The sequence below is a fragment of the Macaca thibetana genome, chromosome 10, assembly GCF_024542745.1.
Source record: "Macaca thibetana thibetana isolate TM-01 chromosome 10, ASM2454274v1, whole genome shotgun sequence".
NCBI classification, from domain to species: Eukaryota; Metazoa; Chordata; class Mammalia; order Primates; family Cercopithecidae; genus Macaca; species Macaca thibetana.
Window position 1 is genome coordinate 54,089,311 of NC_065587.1, and position 17,942 is coordinate 54,107,252.

A 17,942-nucleotide genomic window follows, 5' to 3' on the forward strand; every position below is an offset into this window, starting at 1 on the left:
TTAATTTTATTAAAAACAACTTTAATATGAATAAAAAGTTACAAATAAGATTCTTCATAAAGAGCAGCAACAGCCAAAGATCATCCTCATTCCCTTTGTCCCTGAAAACAGGCCCTTTTACCAGACCCATTTTGTCTCACCCTATCCTGAGGCAGGGATTCATCTTTGCAGGGCAAATAAGATCTGATCTCAGGGGCTGGGGGAGGAAGAGGGTGACCTTGCAGCACAGAGATAACTTTGGCCTTGAACAACAACTGAGGCTCCCAAGGAATGCCAAAAGTAGGGCTGAAAAGGGCAGATTGAAAGGACTGTCACACAGTGGAGTTCCTTTCCTCTCTACTGTAACAATATTCCTAGCCCTACCTAGGAAGACATTGGCTAAAATGCTGACCCCTAGCATGTCCTGCCCACTTTAAACTCTCACTTCTTCCAAGGAGAAGTGTTTGTGGTCCAATGCCTCAGCTAAAGTGCTTCAATAATGCATCACAGCTGTAGCAGGAGGGAATCCCTCCCCTTCTTCTTGCTTTCCCCAGAGGAAAGGGAGGCTGCCCACATCCTTAAAGTCTCCTGGCTGCTGAACGAACTCAGACGGCTGGGAGGGGTCAGCCCAGATATCCACAATCTTGCGCAGGGTGGAGTAGCGTTCCTCCAGCTCTGGCCCCTCAGTCTGCATGAGCAGGTTTGCTAACTCCCTGCTTAGGTCCTGAATCATGTCGTTCCGTCCCTGCTTCTCAGGCTGGCCTGTGTTTGGGACCACGCTATGATCCTGGAGCTCCCCATTGGGCCCAAGGAGGTGCTGGTACTTCTTCTGCCACCGGCGGCACACCATGGCTTCACCAACCGGCTGCTGGCTGGTGTGCAGCAGAGCCAAAATGTGTCGGCATGGCAGGTGGTACCATTGTTGAAAGGAACAGCTGCAGCTACAGCCATCTTTGCTAACCTGGTGAGAGTCCTCTAGCAGCTGAACGTCCACTGAAGAGCCAGCCATGTCCACCAGCTGGGTGGAGTTCTGTACCACCTCCCACTCATTGTGGCACAGCTTGTAGGCTAGTTCAGAGCCACTCTGGTGCAAGGTGTCCAGCATGCCAACCTGCGAGGGTGGCACCTGTGACCGCTGCTGCACCTGTACCTGCTGTGAGTCTGGCTTGGTCTCTTCTACAGGGAGGCTGGTAAGGCTTTCTCCATAGATTCCAAAAGCCTTCTTGGACTTCAGTGGCACGCTTGCTGGCCGAGCTCTCTTTAACTTGGGAGGAGCTGTGGGCAAGTTCTTCAAGCCTTTGGTATTAAAGAAGTCTATGTAATCCACAAAGCAGAGGATGCAGTCCAGCAGGGACTGCTGTTCCCGAAAGAGGCTTGACACCTTGCTGGTGACAATGTCTAGGCTGTCCATGTAGGTGTTACACGCAAGCAGGCCCTTCCTAACATGCATGTACCACAGCAGTTCACAGGTGAACCAGTGGGCCTGCAGGAAGTTGAAGAGATCCTCATCCAGTAGGGCCTGGGACATCTGGCAGAGATTTTTCAGGCTGGCTTCGGAAGTGACAAACACAGCCTCCCGCAGGGCTTCCTTCATGAGCCTTTTAAAGGATGGATTTGCTGAACTACGATGCAGCTTCTTCTCCAAGAGTCGGGTTGTGTGGTAGATGGAAAGGAGGATGCGGGCAGCAGGAAAGATCTCCTGCAGGATAGCCCGGTGATGGAATGAAGGGTCCACAAAGACCACCTTGACCTTGGGCCAATCGGAGTTGAACTCTGTGAAGATGCTCAGCATCTTGGCCACAGAGGTGGCCGTCTCTGCCTTGAGCACAGCAAAGTGCACCACTCGACTTTCTCGTTCCTTGTTCTCCACCAAGAAAGCATAGAGGATGTGGCCCTGGGTGTTCTCCACCCGGTGTAGCAAGAGATTCTCTGGAAAGCGGATGAACAGGTCACTCATCTTACTGCTCTGGAAGCTGAGTCGGTCCAGGTGTTGGCTGTCACCCACACTAAAGGAAGCCATGGAACCCTCATCTACCTTAAGGAAGTTCTTCATCACTTTTGCTATCTTGGCCAGGTCAGAAGGAGTGATGCCTTCCTGCTCTGGCTTTGAGGACACTTGTACTTTATCTAGGCAAAACGATGGCTCAACCAGGGACTTATCGGCAGTGTCAGGGTCTTTTTTGCTTGTGGGCTGCACAGGCTGGAATCTCTGCAGGCACATTGTCTTTTGAGATTTGCCAGTGGTGTCTCCTCCAAGACTAGCCACTTTAGAGTCACTATGTATGTGCTGTGTGTTCAGTTCACTGATAAATAGTCTATCTAGTCTCTCGTTGTACCTTAGGAGCAAGTACGCTGGGCACATGTCTGCCTCCTGGGTTCTCCTCCTGTTTGACTGGGTCCGAATGCAGACAAATTTCACCTGCACATACCTAGGGAAGGTAGAGGTGACAATGAGAAAGGTGCTGACCATCCCCCACGCCTTATAAAGATAAGACACCCCTTATAAAGATAAGACCCTGAAGGGGTCTGGGTACAGTGGCTCATGCCTATAACCCCAGCATTTTGGGAGGCCGAGGCGGGAGGATCACTTGAGCCCAGGAGTTTGAGACCAGCCTGGGCAACATGGTAAGACCCTGGCTCTAAAAAAATGTAAAAATCAGCCAGGTGCGGTGATGTGTTCCTGTAGTCCCAGCTATTCAGGAGGCTGAGAAGGGAGGACTGCTTGAGCCTGGGAGGTCAAGCCTGCAGTAAGCCATGTTCATGCCACTGCACTCCAGCCTGGGCAACAGAGTGAGACCCTGTCTCAAAAAAACAAACAAATGGCTGGGCACGGTGGCTCACGCCTGTAATCCCAGCACTTCGGGAGGCCGAGATGGGCAGAGGTCAGGAGTTCAAGACCAGCCTGACCACCAACATGGAGAAACCCTGACTCTACTAAAAGTACAGAATTAGCCGGGCGTGGTGGTGCATGCCTGTAGTCCCAGCTACTCGGGAGGCTGAGGCAGGAGAATCGCTTGAACCTGGGAGGCAGAGGTTGCGGTGAGTTGAGATCGCGCCATTGCACTCCAGCCTGGGCAACAAGAGCAAAATTCTGTCTTAAAACAAAAAAACAAACAAATAGAAAAAACTCCATAGGGCCAAGTGTAGTGGTTCCCAACTGTGGTCTCAACTACTCGGGAGGCTGAGGCTGGAGGATTGCTTGAGTTCAGGAGTTTGAGGCTGCAGTTAACTCTGATTTGTGCCACTGCACTCCAGCCTAAGCAACAGACCAAGAGTCTGTTTTTTTGTTTTTTTTTAAAGTAAAGGATTTATATATTAATAGAATTAAGGCTGGGCATGGTGGCTCATGCCTGTAATCCCCACACTTTGGGAGGCCAAGGTGGGCAAGTCACAGGTCAGGAGTTTGAGATCAGCCTGGCCAACATAGTGAAACCCCATTTCTGCTAAAAATACAAAAAATTAGCCAGGCGTGGTGGCAGCCACCTGTAATCCCAGCTACTCAGGAGGCTGAGGCAAGAGAATCCCTTGAACCTGGGAGGCGGAGATTGCAGGGAGCCGAGATCATGCCACTGTACTCCAGCCGGGGCGACAGCCCAAGACTCCGTCTCAAAAACAAACAAACGAACAGACAAATAGAATTAAGGAAAGAAGGAAGGCTGGGCGCTGTAGCTTACGCCTGTAATCCCAGCACTTTGGGAGGCCAAGGTGGGAGGACTGCTTGAGAACAGCCTGGGCAACACAGCAAGAGACTGTCTCTAATTAAAAAAAAATGTTGGCCAGGCATGGTGGCTCATGCCTGTAATCCCAGCACTTTGGGAGGCCAAGGCAGATAGATCACGAGGTCAGGAGATCGAGACCATTCTGGCTAACATAGTGAAACCCCATCTCTATTAAAAATACAAAAAATTAGCCGGGTGTGGTGGTGGGCACCTGTACTCCCAGCTACTTGGGAGGCTGAAGCAGAAGAATGGCGTGAACACGGGAGGCGGAGCTTGCAGTGAGCCGAGATCGCACCACAGCATTCCAGCCTGGGCGACAGAGTGAGACTCTGTCTCAAAAAAAATTTTTTTAAATTAAAATCCCCCCAAATCAGGGCACGTGTTCTCATGATCTCCTGAGGGTTGCATCATGGGGAAAACAACAACAACAACAACAACAACAAAATCCCATGAACCAAGAAGAGATTTACATTAACTCTCCAGTCCCAAATTACTCAGCTGTTTCTTTAAGAGTCTCTCCAACTCCAGCTCCCTTCATATTCCTCTACTGCACATTCTCAAGAGAGAATGGAGCCCCAACTCCATTCTCTCTTGGTTGCCATTTGTAGCTGCCAACAATTCACCCTGAGGCAGGACAAGAGGGCAAATAGATAAGCAGCAGCAGCAGAGTGCTCAGTTGGTTACTCCCATTTAAAACGTCCCCATCATTTGCGTATTTTGGGAACTACTGCTGTCTCTTCCTTATCCAGATAGCAAAGATAAAACGAAGCTCCAAGGACATTGGACTAATCAGTGGTTCTCAATTGAACTTTTCAGGGCCTTTTTGGGCTAGAGAATGTTTGGTCCTCCTTTTGAAGAGACAAGGTCACTGCTCATCTTTCTTTTTGAGACAAAGTCTCACTCTGTCACCCAGGCTGGAGTGCAGTGGTGTAATCTCAGCTCGCTGCAACCTCCACCTCCAGGGTTCAAGGGATTCTCCTGCCTCAGCCTATTGAGTAGCTGGGATGATAGGCATGCAGCACTGCACCTGGCTAATTTTTGTATTTTCAGTAGAGTCAGGGTTTCACCATGTTGGCCAGGCTGGTCTCGAACCCCTGATCTCAAGTGATCCACCCACCTCAGCCTCCCAAAGTGCTGAGATTACAGGCATGAGCCACCGCGCTCAGCCTTTGTTTCTTTTTTGAGACAAGGTCTCACTGTTGCCCAGGCTGGTGTCGAACTTCTGGGCTTAAGCAATCCTCCCACCTTAGCCTCCCAAGTAGCTGGGATTACAGGCATGAGCCACTGCACCTGGCTTCTGCTCATGCTACATTTAATGAAAAATGTCCACATCCTAAGAAAATTTGATAATCACTGGGCTAGATGATATCTAGGGTCTTTTCTAGCTTTGTCATTCTAGGCTTAAAGTGATGACTCAAAAGACAGGGGCAGTTAAATTGAGCATCTGTTCTTTTCCTATCTCTATTCAACCAGTTTCAAGGCCCAAATCAGGTGCCACCATCTTAGAAAGCCTTTGTGGATGCCCCCAAGCCACAGTAATTGCTCCTGCCTCTGAATTCATAGCATTTATCTATAAGGCTTAGCAGATTCTCTGCGTGGCTAATGGCTAAAGAGGGGGGACACTGGAGGCTGACTGGATTTGAATGCTGGCTCTACTACTCATAAGCCGTTCAACCTTAGGCAAGTCAATCACCTCTCTGTATACAGTTTCCTCCTCATGAAATGAGATAATCTCATTACGGTTGTTATTAAGATTAAATGAGCCATAGGCAAAATATTTAGTTCAAAGCCTGATTAGGCCTTTTGTTTATGCTAAATACAAGTTAGCTGTTATTATTACAGCTTTTATGCCTTGTGACATTTTCTGAGATGTTTATCCAGTGCTTTTCCAATTGGATGGGGATGTCCTCAAGTGTCAGGACTATTATTCCTCAGGGTAGTCCAAGCCTCTAACACAATGCTGTGCCTTCAGCAGATGCTTTTTTTTTTTTTTTGGGGATGGAATTTCACTCTTGTTGCCCAGGCTGGAGAGCAATGGCTCGATCTCGACTCACTGCAACCTCCAAACTCCGCCTCCTGGGTTCAAGCGATTCTCCTGCCTCAGCCTCCCGAGTAGCTGGGATTACAGGCATGCGCTACCATGCCCGGCTAATTTTGTATTTTTAGTAGAGATGGGGTTTCACCATGTTGGCCAGGCTGGTCTTGAACTCCCGACCTCAGATGATCCACCCACCTCAGCCTCCCAAAGTGCTGGGATTACAGGTGTGAGCCACTCCGCCCGGCCCAGCAGATGCTTATGGCTGATGTACTGGATGAACGGATCACGGACCACCAATGGGTGGGATGGGTCACACTCCTGCCTCCTCAGGGAGTGCCCCAGTCCAAAGACCAGGGAAGGGGAAAAAAATCTCACCCCCGGGCCTGACGTGGCATAGCCTAGAAGCCCTACCTGTACTTTTCCAAATACTCTAATCCAGCTGGTCCAGTTTGCTCACCCTGTGGGGCAAGCTTGGGAAAACAGGATGTGTGAGTCTCACAGTAACAGGGTGGAGGGGCTTGGGGCTGAGAGTGTCTGTACCTATTGCCTACACAGTGTGGGGGTGGTGCCACCTCTAGCTCTGGGCCAGGATGGGTTGGAGCAGTCCAGTAGTACAGTGAGGCCAGTGAGGGGTGACCACTGTGTGGTCTCCACTTGTCTCTCCAGCCTTGTTTTCATCACCTTGTTTTTTGTGTCCTAGAAAGACAAAATGCCTACAACTTTGTGTGTTCACCATGCTCTGTCTCACCTTTGTGCATGTTTGTGCCTTTGTCCAGAATGGCCTTCCTACCTTCCCTCCTCACAAAGCTTGCTTATCCTTAAGGACTATGTGCACCCATCATCTTTTCTAGGAAGCCTTCCTCAAGCCCTTAGTTGGGTACCACTCTTCTGCTGACTCGACATCTTAGCCTAACTCTAGCTCGTCAAGTTATATTGACTTTATGTGTACTTAGTGAACATTTGTTGAACTATTCCAAAGGAAGGTACTAATGAGTGCCCACCACAAAGCTCCTTGTACCATTCCTGGCTCCATTTATGTCTGCCCCTTCCAGGGTGGGAACCTGGATATTCTTTTTGATTCTTCTTTCTCACCTACATCCAATAAGTTAACAAGTCTTTATGAGTTCCCCCCACCACTGCTACATGTATTGAGGATTTATTATATAGCCAACTACATTAAGCCCCCAATGTGCATTATTTTATAGTAGGAAAAGGATTCTGTTATCATCTACATTTTACAGATGGGAAAACAAGCTTAAAGAGGTTCTCAAGGATGAGAATCTGGGATTTAATCCTCCAGCTAAGACCTGGGGACATGGGATTTATACTGCTTGCTTGTCTGCAGTCTGACTAGTTAACCATTATGCTGCCTGTCTTCCTTCAAAATATTTATCCTTTCTCTGAATTCCCACTTTTACCCCCTCATCTTGACTCCCAACACATTGGACAGGTTCAAAACTTCCTTAAGGATCTCTAAACATACTGTGTTTTTTTATTTGTTTTAGTTTTGAGACAGAGATTCGTTTTGTTGCCCAGGCTGTAGTGGTGCGATCTTGACTCACTGCAACCTCCACCTCCTGGGTTCAAGCGATTCTTCTACCTCAGCCTCCCAAGTAGCTGGGATTATAGGTGCCTGCCACCATGCCTGACTATTTTTTTTTTTTTTTTTTTTTTTTTTTTTTTTTTTTTTTTTTTAGTAGAGATGGGGTTTCACTCCTGTGTAATCTCTCCCCTGACTAGACTTTGAGAGTAGAGACTCTGTAGCCTTTTGAACAACTTGTACAGTGTTTGGTACACAGAATTCAGTAAATGTTTGAAATTAAACAAATGACTTGTCCAAAGTTATATTCGGTAAGAGTAATAGTGCTAGGTCTAGGAATCATGTCTTCTAAGAGAATTCTATCCCAGTGATCTTCCTATTATACTACTTACGTTATAGGAAGTACTTTTTATGCCTCAGTCATTCATTTGACATTCATAGAGCACCTATTATGTGCCAGACACTGGAAACACCAATGGCTCCTTTACCTCTGTAGTTACAGTAGAAAACCACAAACATCTACAGAGTAAATTGGAAGGAAGCAAGACTGGCTGACCCCCTCCAGATCCTGGCTAAGTGCTGTTAGATATAAGCACTAAAGGATATTCAGGAAAGTATAAAACCTTGTCCCCATCTTGAAGGGAGTTTATGCCTTTACCAGGGAGACAATAAGTACAGATGAATATAACTATAGTGCTCAACGAATTCTTGCAAAAGATTTCTGCACTTCAATACACGTTATATCTCAATAGAAGATTAAGGTAAACAGAAAAAAATAACTTCAACGTAGCACTCATTAAGTTTGGAATTCATGATGCAAACAACAACAGCTTGCATCATGACTTCCAATAGCTGGGCGCCGTGGCTCACACCTGTAATCACAGCATTTTGGGAGGCCAAGGTAGGTGGACCACTTGAGGCCAAGAGTTGGTGACCAGCCTGGCCAACATAGAGAAACTCCATCTCTACTAAAAAATCAAAAAATTAGCCAGGCATGCTGATACACACCTGAAATCCCAGCTACTCAGGTGGCTGAGACAGGAGAATCACTTGAACCCGGGAGGCAGAGGTTGCAGTGAGTCAAGATAGTGCCACTGCACTCCAGCTTGGGTGACAGAGTGAGACTGTCTCAAAAAAGTAAAAAAAAAAAATAAATTCCACTTAGCTATGTGACCTTGGTTAAGTCACTTCACTTCCTCTAAGCCTCCAATTTCTTATCCCTCTATATATGGAAATACCAATATGAATAATCAGTACCACTTAAAGTAAATTAATTTAAAAGGCTATAGCAGGAATTGTCAGTTGCCAACTCAACATCCTTTGTCCTTTCTTTTCTATTTTCTTCAGTTGTCATTCCTCCCTCATATAGCTACTTGCTTCAGAGCTAGTCTAAGCCAATTAAGGTAATTGTATTAGGAATGGGCATGGATATTGGCCCAATTCGGGACAAAGAAACATGATAGGAAATCGGCAGGAAACCAAGGCAGGCTTTTTTTTTTTTGAGATGGAGTCTCCCTCTGTCACCCAGGCTGGGGTGCACTGGCACGGTCTTGGCTCACTGCAACCTCCACCTCCCGCGTTCAAGCGATTCTCCTGCCTCAGCCTCCTGAGTAGCTAGAATTACAGGTGTGTGCCACCACACCCGGCTAATTTTCGTATTTTTAGTAGAGATGGGGTTTTACCATATTGGTCAGGCTGGTCTTGAACTCCTGACCTCGTGATCTGCCTGCCTCAGCCTCCCAAAGTGCTGGGATTACAGGCGTGAGCCACCACACTCGGCCTTTTTTTTTTTTTTTTTTTTGAGACGGAGTCTTGCTCTGTTGCCCAGACTGGAGTACATTGGCACGATCTCAACTCACTGTAACCTTCGCTTCCCGGGTTCCAGCAAATCTCCTGGCTTAGCCTCCCGAGTAGCTGGGATTACAGGCGCCCGCCATCATGCCTGACTAATTTTTGTAGTTTTAGTAGAGACGGGGTTTCACCGTGTTGGCCAGGCTGGTCTTGAACTCCTGACCTCGTGATCTGCCTGCCTCGGCCTCCCAAAGCACTGGGATTACAGGCGTGAGCCACCACGCCTGGCACGGAAGGCTTTTTCTTCTGGATGTCACTCCTGCATTTGTGCCACGAGGGGAGCTTTCCTAAGGACAAAGCTGAGACCTGAACATGGCAGAGTGGAAAAATGCAGAGTCCAGGTCACTGAGACAACGACCTTTGGAGGCCCACCTCTGGGCTTCTAAGTAACTGCAATAAGCCATTTTGAGTCACGGTTTTCAGCTAATTGCAGCCAAAAACATACCCAGAAACATTTCTTTTTTTTTTTTTTTTTCTTTTGAGACAGAGTTTCGCTCTTATTGCCCAGTCTGGAGTGCAGTGGCATGATCTCGCCTCACTGCAACCCCTGCCTCGCAGATTCAAGTGATTCTCCTGTCTCAGTCTCCCGAGTAGCTGGGATTACAGGCGCCCACCATCACGTCTGGCTAATTTTTTGTACTTTCAGTAGTGACAGGGTTTCACCATGTGGCCAGGCTGGTTTTGAACTCCAGGCCTCAAGCAATCCAACCGTCTTGGCCTCCCAAAGTGCTAGGATTACAGGCGTGAACCACCAGGCCCGGCCACCCAGAAACATTTCATAGGGAATAGTGATAAATAAGATCTGGGTGGAACTTTACCTTTAAAAATGAGACTAAAATTATAAAGTTAATATTATATTTAGCAGGGCCTGGCGCAGTAGCTCACGCCTGTAATCCCAGCACTTTGGGAGGCTGAGACGGGTGGATCACCTGAGGTCAGGAGTTCAAGACAAGCCTGACCAACATGGTGAAACCCTATCTCTACAAAAATTAGCTGGGTGTGGTGGCTCGTGCCCGTAATCCCAGCCACTCAAGAGGCTGAGGCAGGAGAATTGCTTGCACCAGGAGGCGAAGGTTGCAGTGAGCCGAGATCGCACCACTTTACTCCAGCCTGGGTGACAAAACAAGACCCTGTCTCAAAATATAATTATAATAATTATTATTATATTTAGCAAAAGTAGGTTATAATGGCAGCTATATGCCAATTCTCAGAATAATCAAAGAATGACTTAAAGCAACTATTCTTTTCCTAGTATAGTTTTCCCAAACGCTAGGCCAGGTGCAGTGGTTCACGCCTGTAATCCCAACACTTTGGGAGACCAAGGCTGGTGGATCACCTGAGGTCAGGAGTTCAAGACCAGCCTGGCCAATATGGTGAAATCCCGTCTCTACTAAAATACAAAAATTAGCCGGGTGCGGTGGCACATGCCTGTAATCCCAGCTACTCAGGAGGCCGAGGTTGCAGTAAGCCAAGTTTGCGCCACTGCACTCCAGCCTGGACAAGAGAGCAAAACTCTGTCTTTAAAAAAAAAAAAAAAAAAAATCATAAACACTATACTTCATTTCCTGTCTCACTTTTGCAACATACAAAGGATGGTTTTGCCAAAATATTCCTGAGCTTTACTAAGTTTCCCAAGGGCTTAATTTTTCCTAAGCAAATCCTCTACTTTTCAAGTTTTTGTCATCTCATCATCCTTGTTGATTTCCCCTCTTCCTTTGTTAACTGGTATAAGGCTGAAAGTTTTCTATCATCACTTTCAGGGATTTCACCCTCCTCCTACAACTTTTGGGAGATGTGCCATTTCAGTCTGCAGTCAGTTTTATTTACATTTGTATTACCTTGATGCTTAATGTATCTCTTCATCAGCCAGAAATTGACTACCAAACATGTTAATTGGACTGGCAGGGATAAGCAGAGGGATGGTTAAGTAGCGACTAATTTTATAAGTAGTTTGTTAGCAAGATTTTTGTGTGATGACTTTTGCTTTTCTATATAGCCTTGTAACTATGGATACATGGATAATAAAAACTCTCATAACAAAGGTCCTGCCAAAGGTGCTGTAGGATTAACTGAGACAATGCTTGTAAAGTTCCTAGCAGAGAAGGAATGAGCTCCAACAAAGTGTTTGCAAATGGTGGCTGTTAACCTGAATAGCAATGGAGAGAGACAGCCAGTACTTTAACCCCTCAAATGGCATAACAAAAAGAAAAACAACCGTCATAAAAATATGAGAGGGGAAACTGGGCATAAAGTCACAGACTCTTCCCAGTTGATAGCGATGTTTCAAGAAAAATGAAAGTGGAGGCCACAGTTTAGATATACTCCAAGGCCAACTGCCCACAGCCACATAGCCAGAATTTAAGATATCCTGATTCCCTGAAATGCTAGCTCTGATCAATCATAAACAGAACACAAAGTTTTACATCCTTGTCAGCATGATTCAGTAAAATTAAAGGAATCAGTTATAGACAAAACAGTTTGAACAGCTCTACTGGCTGTAAACAGAATGTTAATGTATAACAGCCAATCACAAAAAAGGTCAAAATACTTCCTTCCTTAGGCTTTATTAGCACTGCCCTTACTACAGTGACTGGAGTGTCTTACCAATCTCCAACTGTTCTTTTGTGGGCATAATAAAAATTTTTCTGGCCAGGTGTGGTGGCTCATGCCTGTAATCCCAGAACTTTGAGAGGCTGAGGTGGGTGGATCACTTGAGATCAGGAGTTCGAGACCAGCCTGGTCAACATGGTGAAACCCTGTCTCTACTAAAACTACAAAAATTAGCCCGGCATGGTGGCAGGCACCTGTAATCCCAGCTGCTCAGGAGGCTGAGGCAGGGGAATCGCTGGAACCTGGGAGGCGGAGGTTGCAGTGAGCTGAGATAGCGCCACTGCGCTCCGGCCTGGGCGACAAGAGCGAGACTCCATCTCAAAGAAAAAAAAAAAAAATTCTAACTTGATCTGATTTTATTTTTTTGACATGCACTTTTGGTCATTTAGTGGTAATTCCCAGAGCACATACCTTTGACTCTTTTTCAAATAACTACCGCTTTCTATTATATACTATAGTTACAGCTTCAGCAAACATTTACTGAGCACTGTTTTAGCTGCTACATGCATTTTCCTTTCCTTTTCTTCTTTCTTTTGTTGAGACAGGGTCTCTGTTGCTCAGGTAGGAGTGCAGTGGTGCAAACATGGCTCACTGTAGCTTCAAACTTCTGGGCTCAAGTGATCCTCCGGCTTCAGCTTCCTGAGTAGCTGGGACCACAAAAGCATGCCACCACGACCAGTTAATTTATTTTTTTTGTAGAAATGGGGTCTCGCCATGTTGCCCAGGCTCGTCTTGAACTTCTGGGCTCAAGCAATCCTCCCACCTTGGTCTCCCAAGTGCTGGGATTACAGGCATGAGCCACTGCCCCTAGCTTGAATTTTCTTAATCATCACCACACCCTTCTCATTTTGTAAAGGACAAAACTGTGTAAGTTTTGCCCAAGGTCAAGGGCAAAGGGGGTCTCTTTTACTCCAGAGCTCCAACCGTTAGGCCAGCTTTTCTAGAAAAAGAATTCCCAATGACCTTTACATCTGCCATAGCCACCCATATAATATTTGCACTATTGTTTTCAATTTTTTTTTTTTTTTTTTTGAGATAGGAGTCTTGCTCTGTCACCCAGACTGGAGTGCTGTGGTGTGATCTCAGCTCACTGCAACCTCTGCCGGGTTCAAGTGATCCTCCTGCCTCAGCCCCGAGTAGCTGGGATTACAGGTGCCAATCACCACACCCGGCTAATCTGTGTATTTTTAGTAGAGATGGTTTCACCATGTTGGCCAGGCTGGTCTTAAACTCCTGGGCTCAAGCAATCCTCTCACTTTGGCCTCCCAAGTGCTGAGATTACAGGCATGAGCCACTGCCCCCTAGCCTGAATTTTTTTTTTTTTTTTTTTTTTTTTTTGAGACGAAGTCTCACTCTGTTGCCCAGACTGAAGTGCAATGGCGTGATCTTGGCTCACTGCAACCTCTGCCTCCCAGGTTCCAGCGATTCTCCTGCCTCAGCCTCCCAAGTAGCTGGGATTACACGCGCCGGCCACCACGCCCGGCTAATTTTTGTCTTTTTAGTAGAGACGGGGTTTCACCATATTGACCATGGCTGGTCTCAAACTCCTGACCTCAGGTGATCCGCCTGCCTTGGCCTCCCAAAGTGCTGGGATTACAAGCGTGAGCCACCATGCCTGCTGTGAATTTTCCTAATCATCGTCACACCCTTCTCATTTCGTAAAGGATGAAACTATATCAAGAGGTTAAGTTTTGCCCAAGGTCAAGGGCAAAGGCAGTCTCTTTTACTCCAGCACTCTTCCTTTTAACCATTAGGCCAGCTTTTCCCGATAAAGAATTGCCAATCACCTTTACATCTGCCATAGCCACTCATATAATATTTGCACTATTCTTTTCTTTTTTTCTTTTGAAATGAAGTCTCACTCTGTCACCCAGGCTGGAGTGTAGTGGTGTGATCTTGGCTCTCTGCAAGCTCTGCCTCCCGGGTTCATGCCATTGTCCTGCCTCAGCCTCCCAAGTAGCTGGGACTATAGGCGCCCGCCACCAAGCCTGGATAATTTTTTTTTTTTGAGACAGAGTTTTGCTCTTGTTGCCTAGGCTGGAGTGCAATGGTGTGATCTCAGCTCACTGCAACCTCTGCCTCCCGGGTTCAAGTGATTCTCCTGCCTCAGCCTCCCAAGTAGCTGGGATTGCAGGTGTAAGCCACCATGCCCGGTTATTTTTTGTATTTTTAGTAGAGATGGGGTTTTGCCATATTGGCCAGGCTGGTCTTGAACTCCTGACCTCAGGTGTCTACCCACCTTGGCCTCCCAAAGTGCTGGGATTATAGGTGTGAGCCACTGCGCCCGGCTACATGCCCGGCTAATTATTTTGTATTTTTAGTAGAGATGGGGTTTCTCTGTGTTAGCCAGGATGGTCTCGATCTCCTGACCTCGTGATCCGCCTGCCTCAGCCTCCCAAAGTGCTGGTATTACAGGCATGAGCCACCGCACCCGGTCCTGCCCTATTTTCAAAAAGTTTTTTGAGATGGAGTCTTACTCTGTCACCCAGGCTGGAGTGCAGTGGCGTGATCTCAGCTCACTGCAACCTCCGCCTCTCAGGTTCAAGGGATCCTCCTGTCTTAGCCCCCTGAGTAGCTGGGATTATAGATGCCCACCACAGCACCTGGCTAATTTACGTATTTTTAGTAGAGATGGTTTCACCATGTTGGGCAGGCTGGTCTCGAACTCCCGACTTCAAGTGATTCACCTGCCTCAGCCTCCCAAAGTGCTGGGATTACAGGTGTGCACCACCACATCCAGCTGTAAATGGTTTTCTTTAAATTAGTTTACTTGCTTTACTTTGCTTATCAAGGAACTTTATGTCTACATATTCACGTAAGTATTAATATCATCTCACCTGACCACCCAGTAATATATGTATTTGACTGCAGAAACATGTACTAAATTACCTCCTAAAAACATTTTCCCCACCAACCCTCCAGTCCTCCAAGACATCCATGTATTACTCAAAAAGCCCAAGACAGTGAGCTCTGCACAGAGCCAGTGTACAATAAATGATCCAAGAATGTCCTTTATAACATCACAACTAGCAGTCAACTTGTTTCTGCGAAAGACCTGTGCTGCTCATGAATTCACTGCCTCCTAAGCTACCTCAGTCCACTACTGTCCTCAGGGGTGGAGCCAACAATTTACCCATCTTTGTACTCTAGCTCATCTTTGTACTCCTGGCCCATGGTAAACACGTAGCCTCTTACCACAAGTTTGTTGAGGGAAAAACGGACAAGTGACATTAGAAAACTATTAGAGCCCAGTGGCTAAGTACAACAATGAAGAGCTCTGTCAGTAGATAGGCTGGGTCTAATCTTCATTTCTTTTTGTTATTGTTTTGAGACAGTCTCGCTCTGCTGCTCAGGCTGGAGTGCAGTGGTGCCATCTCAGCTCACTTAAGCCTCCTCTTCCTCGGTTAAAGCGATTCTCCTGCCTCAGCCTCCTGAGTAGCTGGGATTACAGATGCGCACCACCACGCCTGGCTAATTTTTTTATTTTTAGTAGAGACAGGGTTTCAGCATGTTGGCCTGGCTGGTCTCGAACTCCTGACCTCCAGTGATCTGTCCACCCTGGCCTCCCAAAGTGCTGGGATTACAGACATGAGCCACTGCGCCTGGCCCTAAACTATTTGTCTCTTAATGTTTGACTTCTCCTGGCTCTGTCTCCCCATCTGTAAAATAATACAATATTTATGGACTAGTTTCTGTCTACAAGCCACTGCTGTTAGCACTTTACTTGTATTAACTAATTTAACGGGAATAGCAAAATTTGCCTCTGACAAGGTTATTCAGAGAACCAGGTCAGAATGTGCTTTGTAAAGTAACTGCAAAATCTCAGGGCTGACAGTTGTTTCTGAGCAAGAGCCTGCATTGGTTCAGGGTGTCAACCAGCACCCCCACCCTGTTCCTGACAACCAGAATAAGTGTCACCATCACCCCTCCACATGGCACCCTGGGTTTGTCCTTTGGAGCTCTACTACCACCTTAACGAAATTATTATTTCTGTGATTATAGATTAGTATTTGTCTCCACAAGACCAGAGATTCAATTTATATTTTTCAACAACATATCTCCAGACACTAGCATGCAGTAACTTTTTAGTCAACAATTGCAATAAATAAATAAATAAATACATAAAAATAAAGGAAATAAACAGAAGTCAAATCAAACTGCCCACACAGTGGGATAATATCCAAGATATATTGATAAGTGAGAAGAGCCAGGTCCAGCAGGTACAGAAGGCTATGTCTAAATAGTATGCTGCCACTGTGTTAAAACAACAAAAAGATGCATATGCATATACAAGACATGTTTGTTTAGCCTCAGTATCTCTCAGGAAGGTAACGCTGCTTGTGTCTATATAATGCAGTGGGCCAGGCACAGTGACTCATGCCTGTAATCCTAGCACTTTGGGAGGCCGAGAAGGGAGGATCGCTTGAGTCTAGGAGTTCAATATCAGTTTGGGCAACATAGTGAGACCTCGTCTCTACAAAAATAAAAATAAATAAATAAATAGGCTGGGCATGGCAGTTCACAGCTGTAATCCCAGCCCTTTGGAAGGCTGAGACGGGTGTATCACTTGAGGTCAGGAGTTCCACACCAGCCTAGCCAACATGGCGAAACCTACTAAAAGTACAACAAAACTCTACTAAAAATACAACAATTGGCCGGCGCGGTGGCTCAAGCCTGTAATCCCAGCACTTTGGGAGGCCGAGACGGGCGGATCATGAGGTCAGCAGATCCAGACCATCCTGGCTAACCCGGTGAAACCCCGTCTCTACTAAAAAATACAAAAAACTAGCCGGGCAAGGTGGCGGGCGCCTGTAGTCCCAGCTACTCGGGAGGCTGAGACAGGAGAATGGTGTAAACCCGGGAGGCGGAGCTTGCAGTGAGCTGAGATCCGGCCACTGCATTCCAGCCTAGGCGACAGAGCGAGACTCCGTCTCAAAAAAAAAAAAAAAAAAAAAAAAAAAAAAAAAAGTACAACAATTAGCCAGGCGTGGTGGTGCATGCCTGTAGTCCCAGCTCCTTGGGAAGCTGAGGCAGGAGAATCACTTGAACCCGGGAGGCAGAGGTTGCAGTGAGCCAAGATCGCACCACTGCACTCCAGCCTGGGTGACAGACCAAGACTCTATCTCAAAATAAGTAAGTAAGTAAGTAAATAAATAAATAAATAAATATGGATAAAAAAGATAATACAGGCTGGGCACAGTGGCTCACACCTATAATCCCAGCACTTTGGGAGGCCGAGGTGGGTGGATGAGGTCAGGAGATCAAGACCATCCTGGCAAACATGGTGGAACCCTGTCTCCACTAAAAATACAAAAATTAGCTGGGTGTGGGGTGCGTGCATGTAATCTCGGGAGGCTGAGGCAGGAGAATTGCTTGAACCAGGGAGTCAAAAGTTGCAGTGAGCTGAGATCACGCCACTGCACTCCAGCCTGGCAACAGAGTGAAACTCCATCTCAAAAAAAAAAAAAAAAAAAAAAAAAAAGCTAACACAGTGGAAATGACCCTTTTAGTCCCTTCTGTTCTGTACTGTTTGAAAAAAATTTCTTAATTATGTTAACCACTCAAAAACAAAAACACTTTTTATTTATTTATTTTGAGACAGAGTCTCACTGTGTCACCCAGGCTGGAGAGTAGTGGCATGATCTCGACTCACTGCAACCTCTGCCTCTTGGGTTCAAGTGACTGAATTGTGCCTGGCCCCAAAACACTTTTAAAATTGTTCACCTTTAAAAACAAAAATAGGTCCAGCATGGTGGCTCACATCTGTAATCCCAGCACTTTGGGAGGCCGAGGCAGGAGGACAGCTTGAGGCTAGGAGTTCAAGACCAGCCTGGGCAACATAGCAAGACCCTGTCTCAACACAAAAAATAAAAAAATTTTAAAAAAATTAGCCTGGCATGGGGGTGCATACCTGTAGTCCTAGCTACTTAGGAGGCTGAGGTAGTATGATTACTTGAGGCCAGAATTTCAAGGTTACAGTGAACTATGATCCTCCCACTGTACTCTATCCTGGGCAACAGAGCGAGACCTTGTGTTCTAAAACAAACAAAACAAACCCCAACCCACCAACCTGCTTATCAACCTTCCAATTTCCTTTCCTGCTGCTCCAGCATAAATCCTTCCTTCTAACTAAGCAGGTCTCCTCATGGCTTTTGTATGTGCGTGCAAACATACATCACTGCTTTTTTTTTTTTTTTTTTTTTTT

At 46.4% G+C, this 17,942-nt stretch overlaps 1 protein-coding gene across 1 annotated transcript in view; it reads right to left on the bottom strand.

Moving 5' to 3' along the window:
• Positions 1 to 17,942, bottom strand: part of ZSWIM3 (zinc finger SWIM-type containing 3) — a 21,768-nt gene continuing 3,826 nt past the window's right edge. Inside the window, exon 2 of the mRNA XM_050806468.1 lies at positions 1 to 2,408. Coding sequence (XP_050662425.1) covers positions 473 to 2,408 — 1,936 coding nt within the window. The 3' untranslated portion in view covers positions 1 to 472. The remainder of the gene's footprint in view (positions 2,409 to 17,942) is intronic.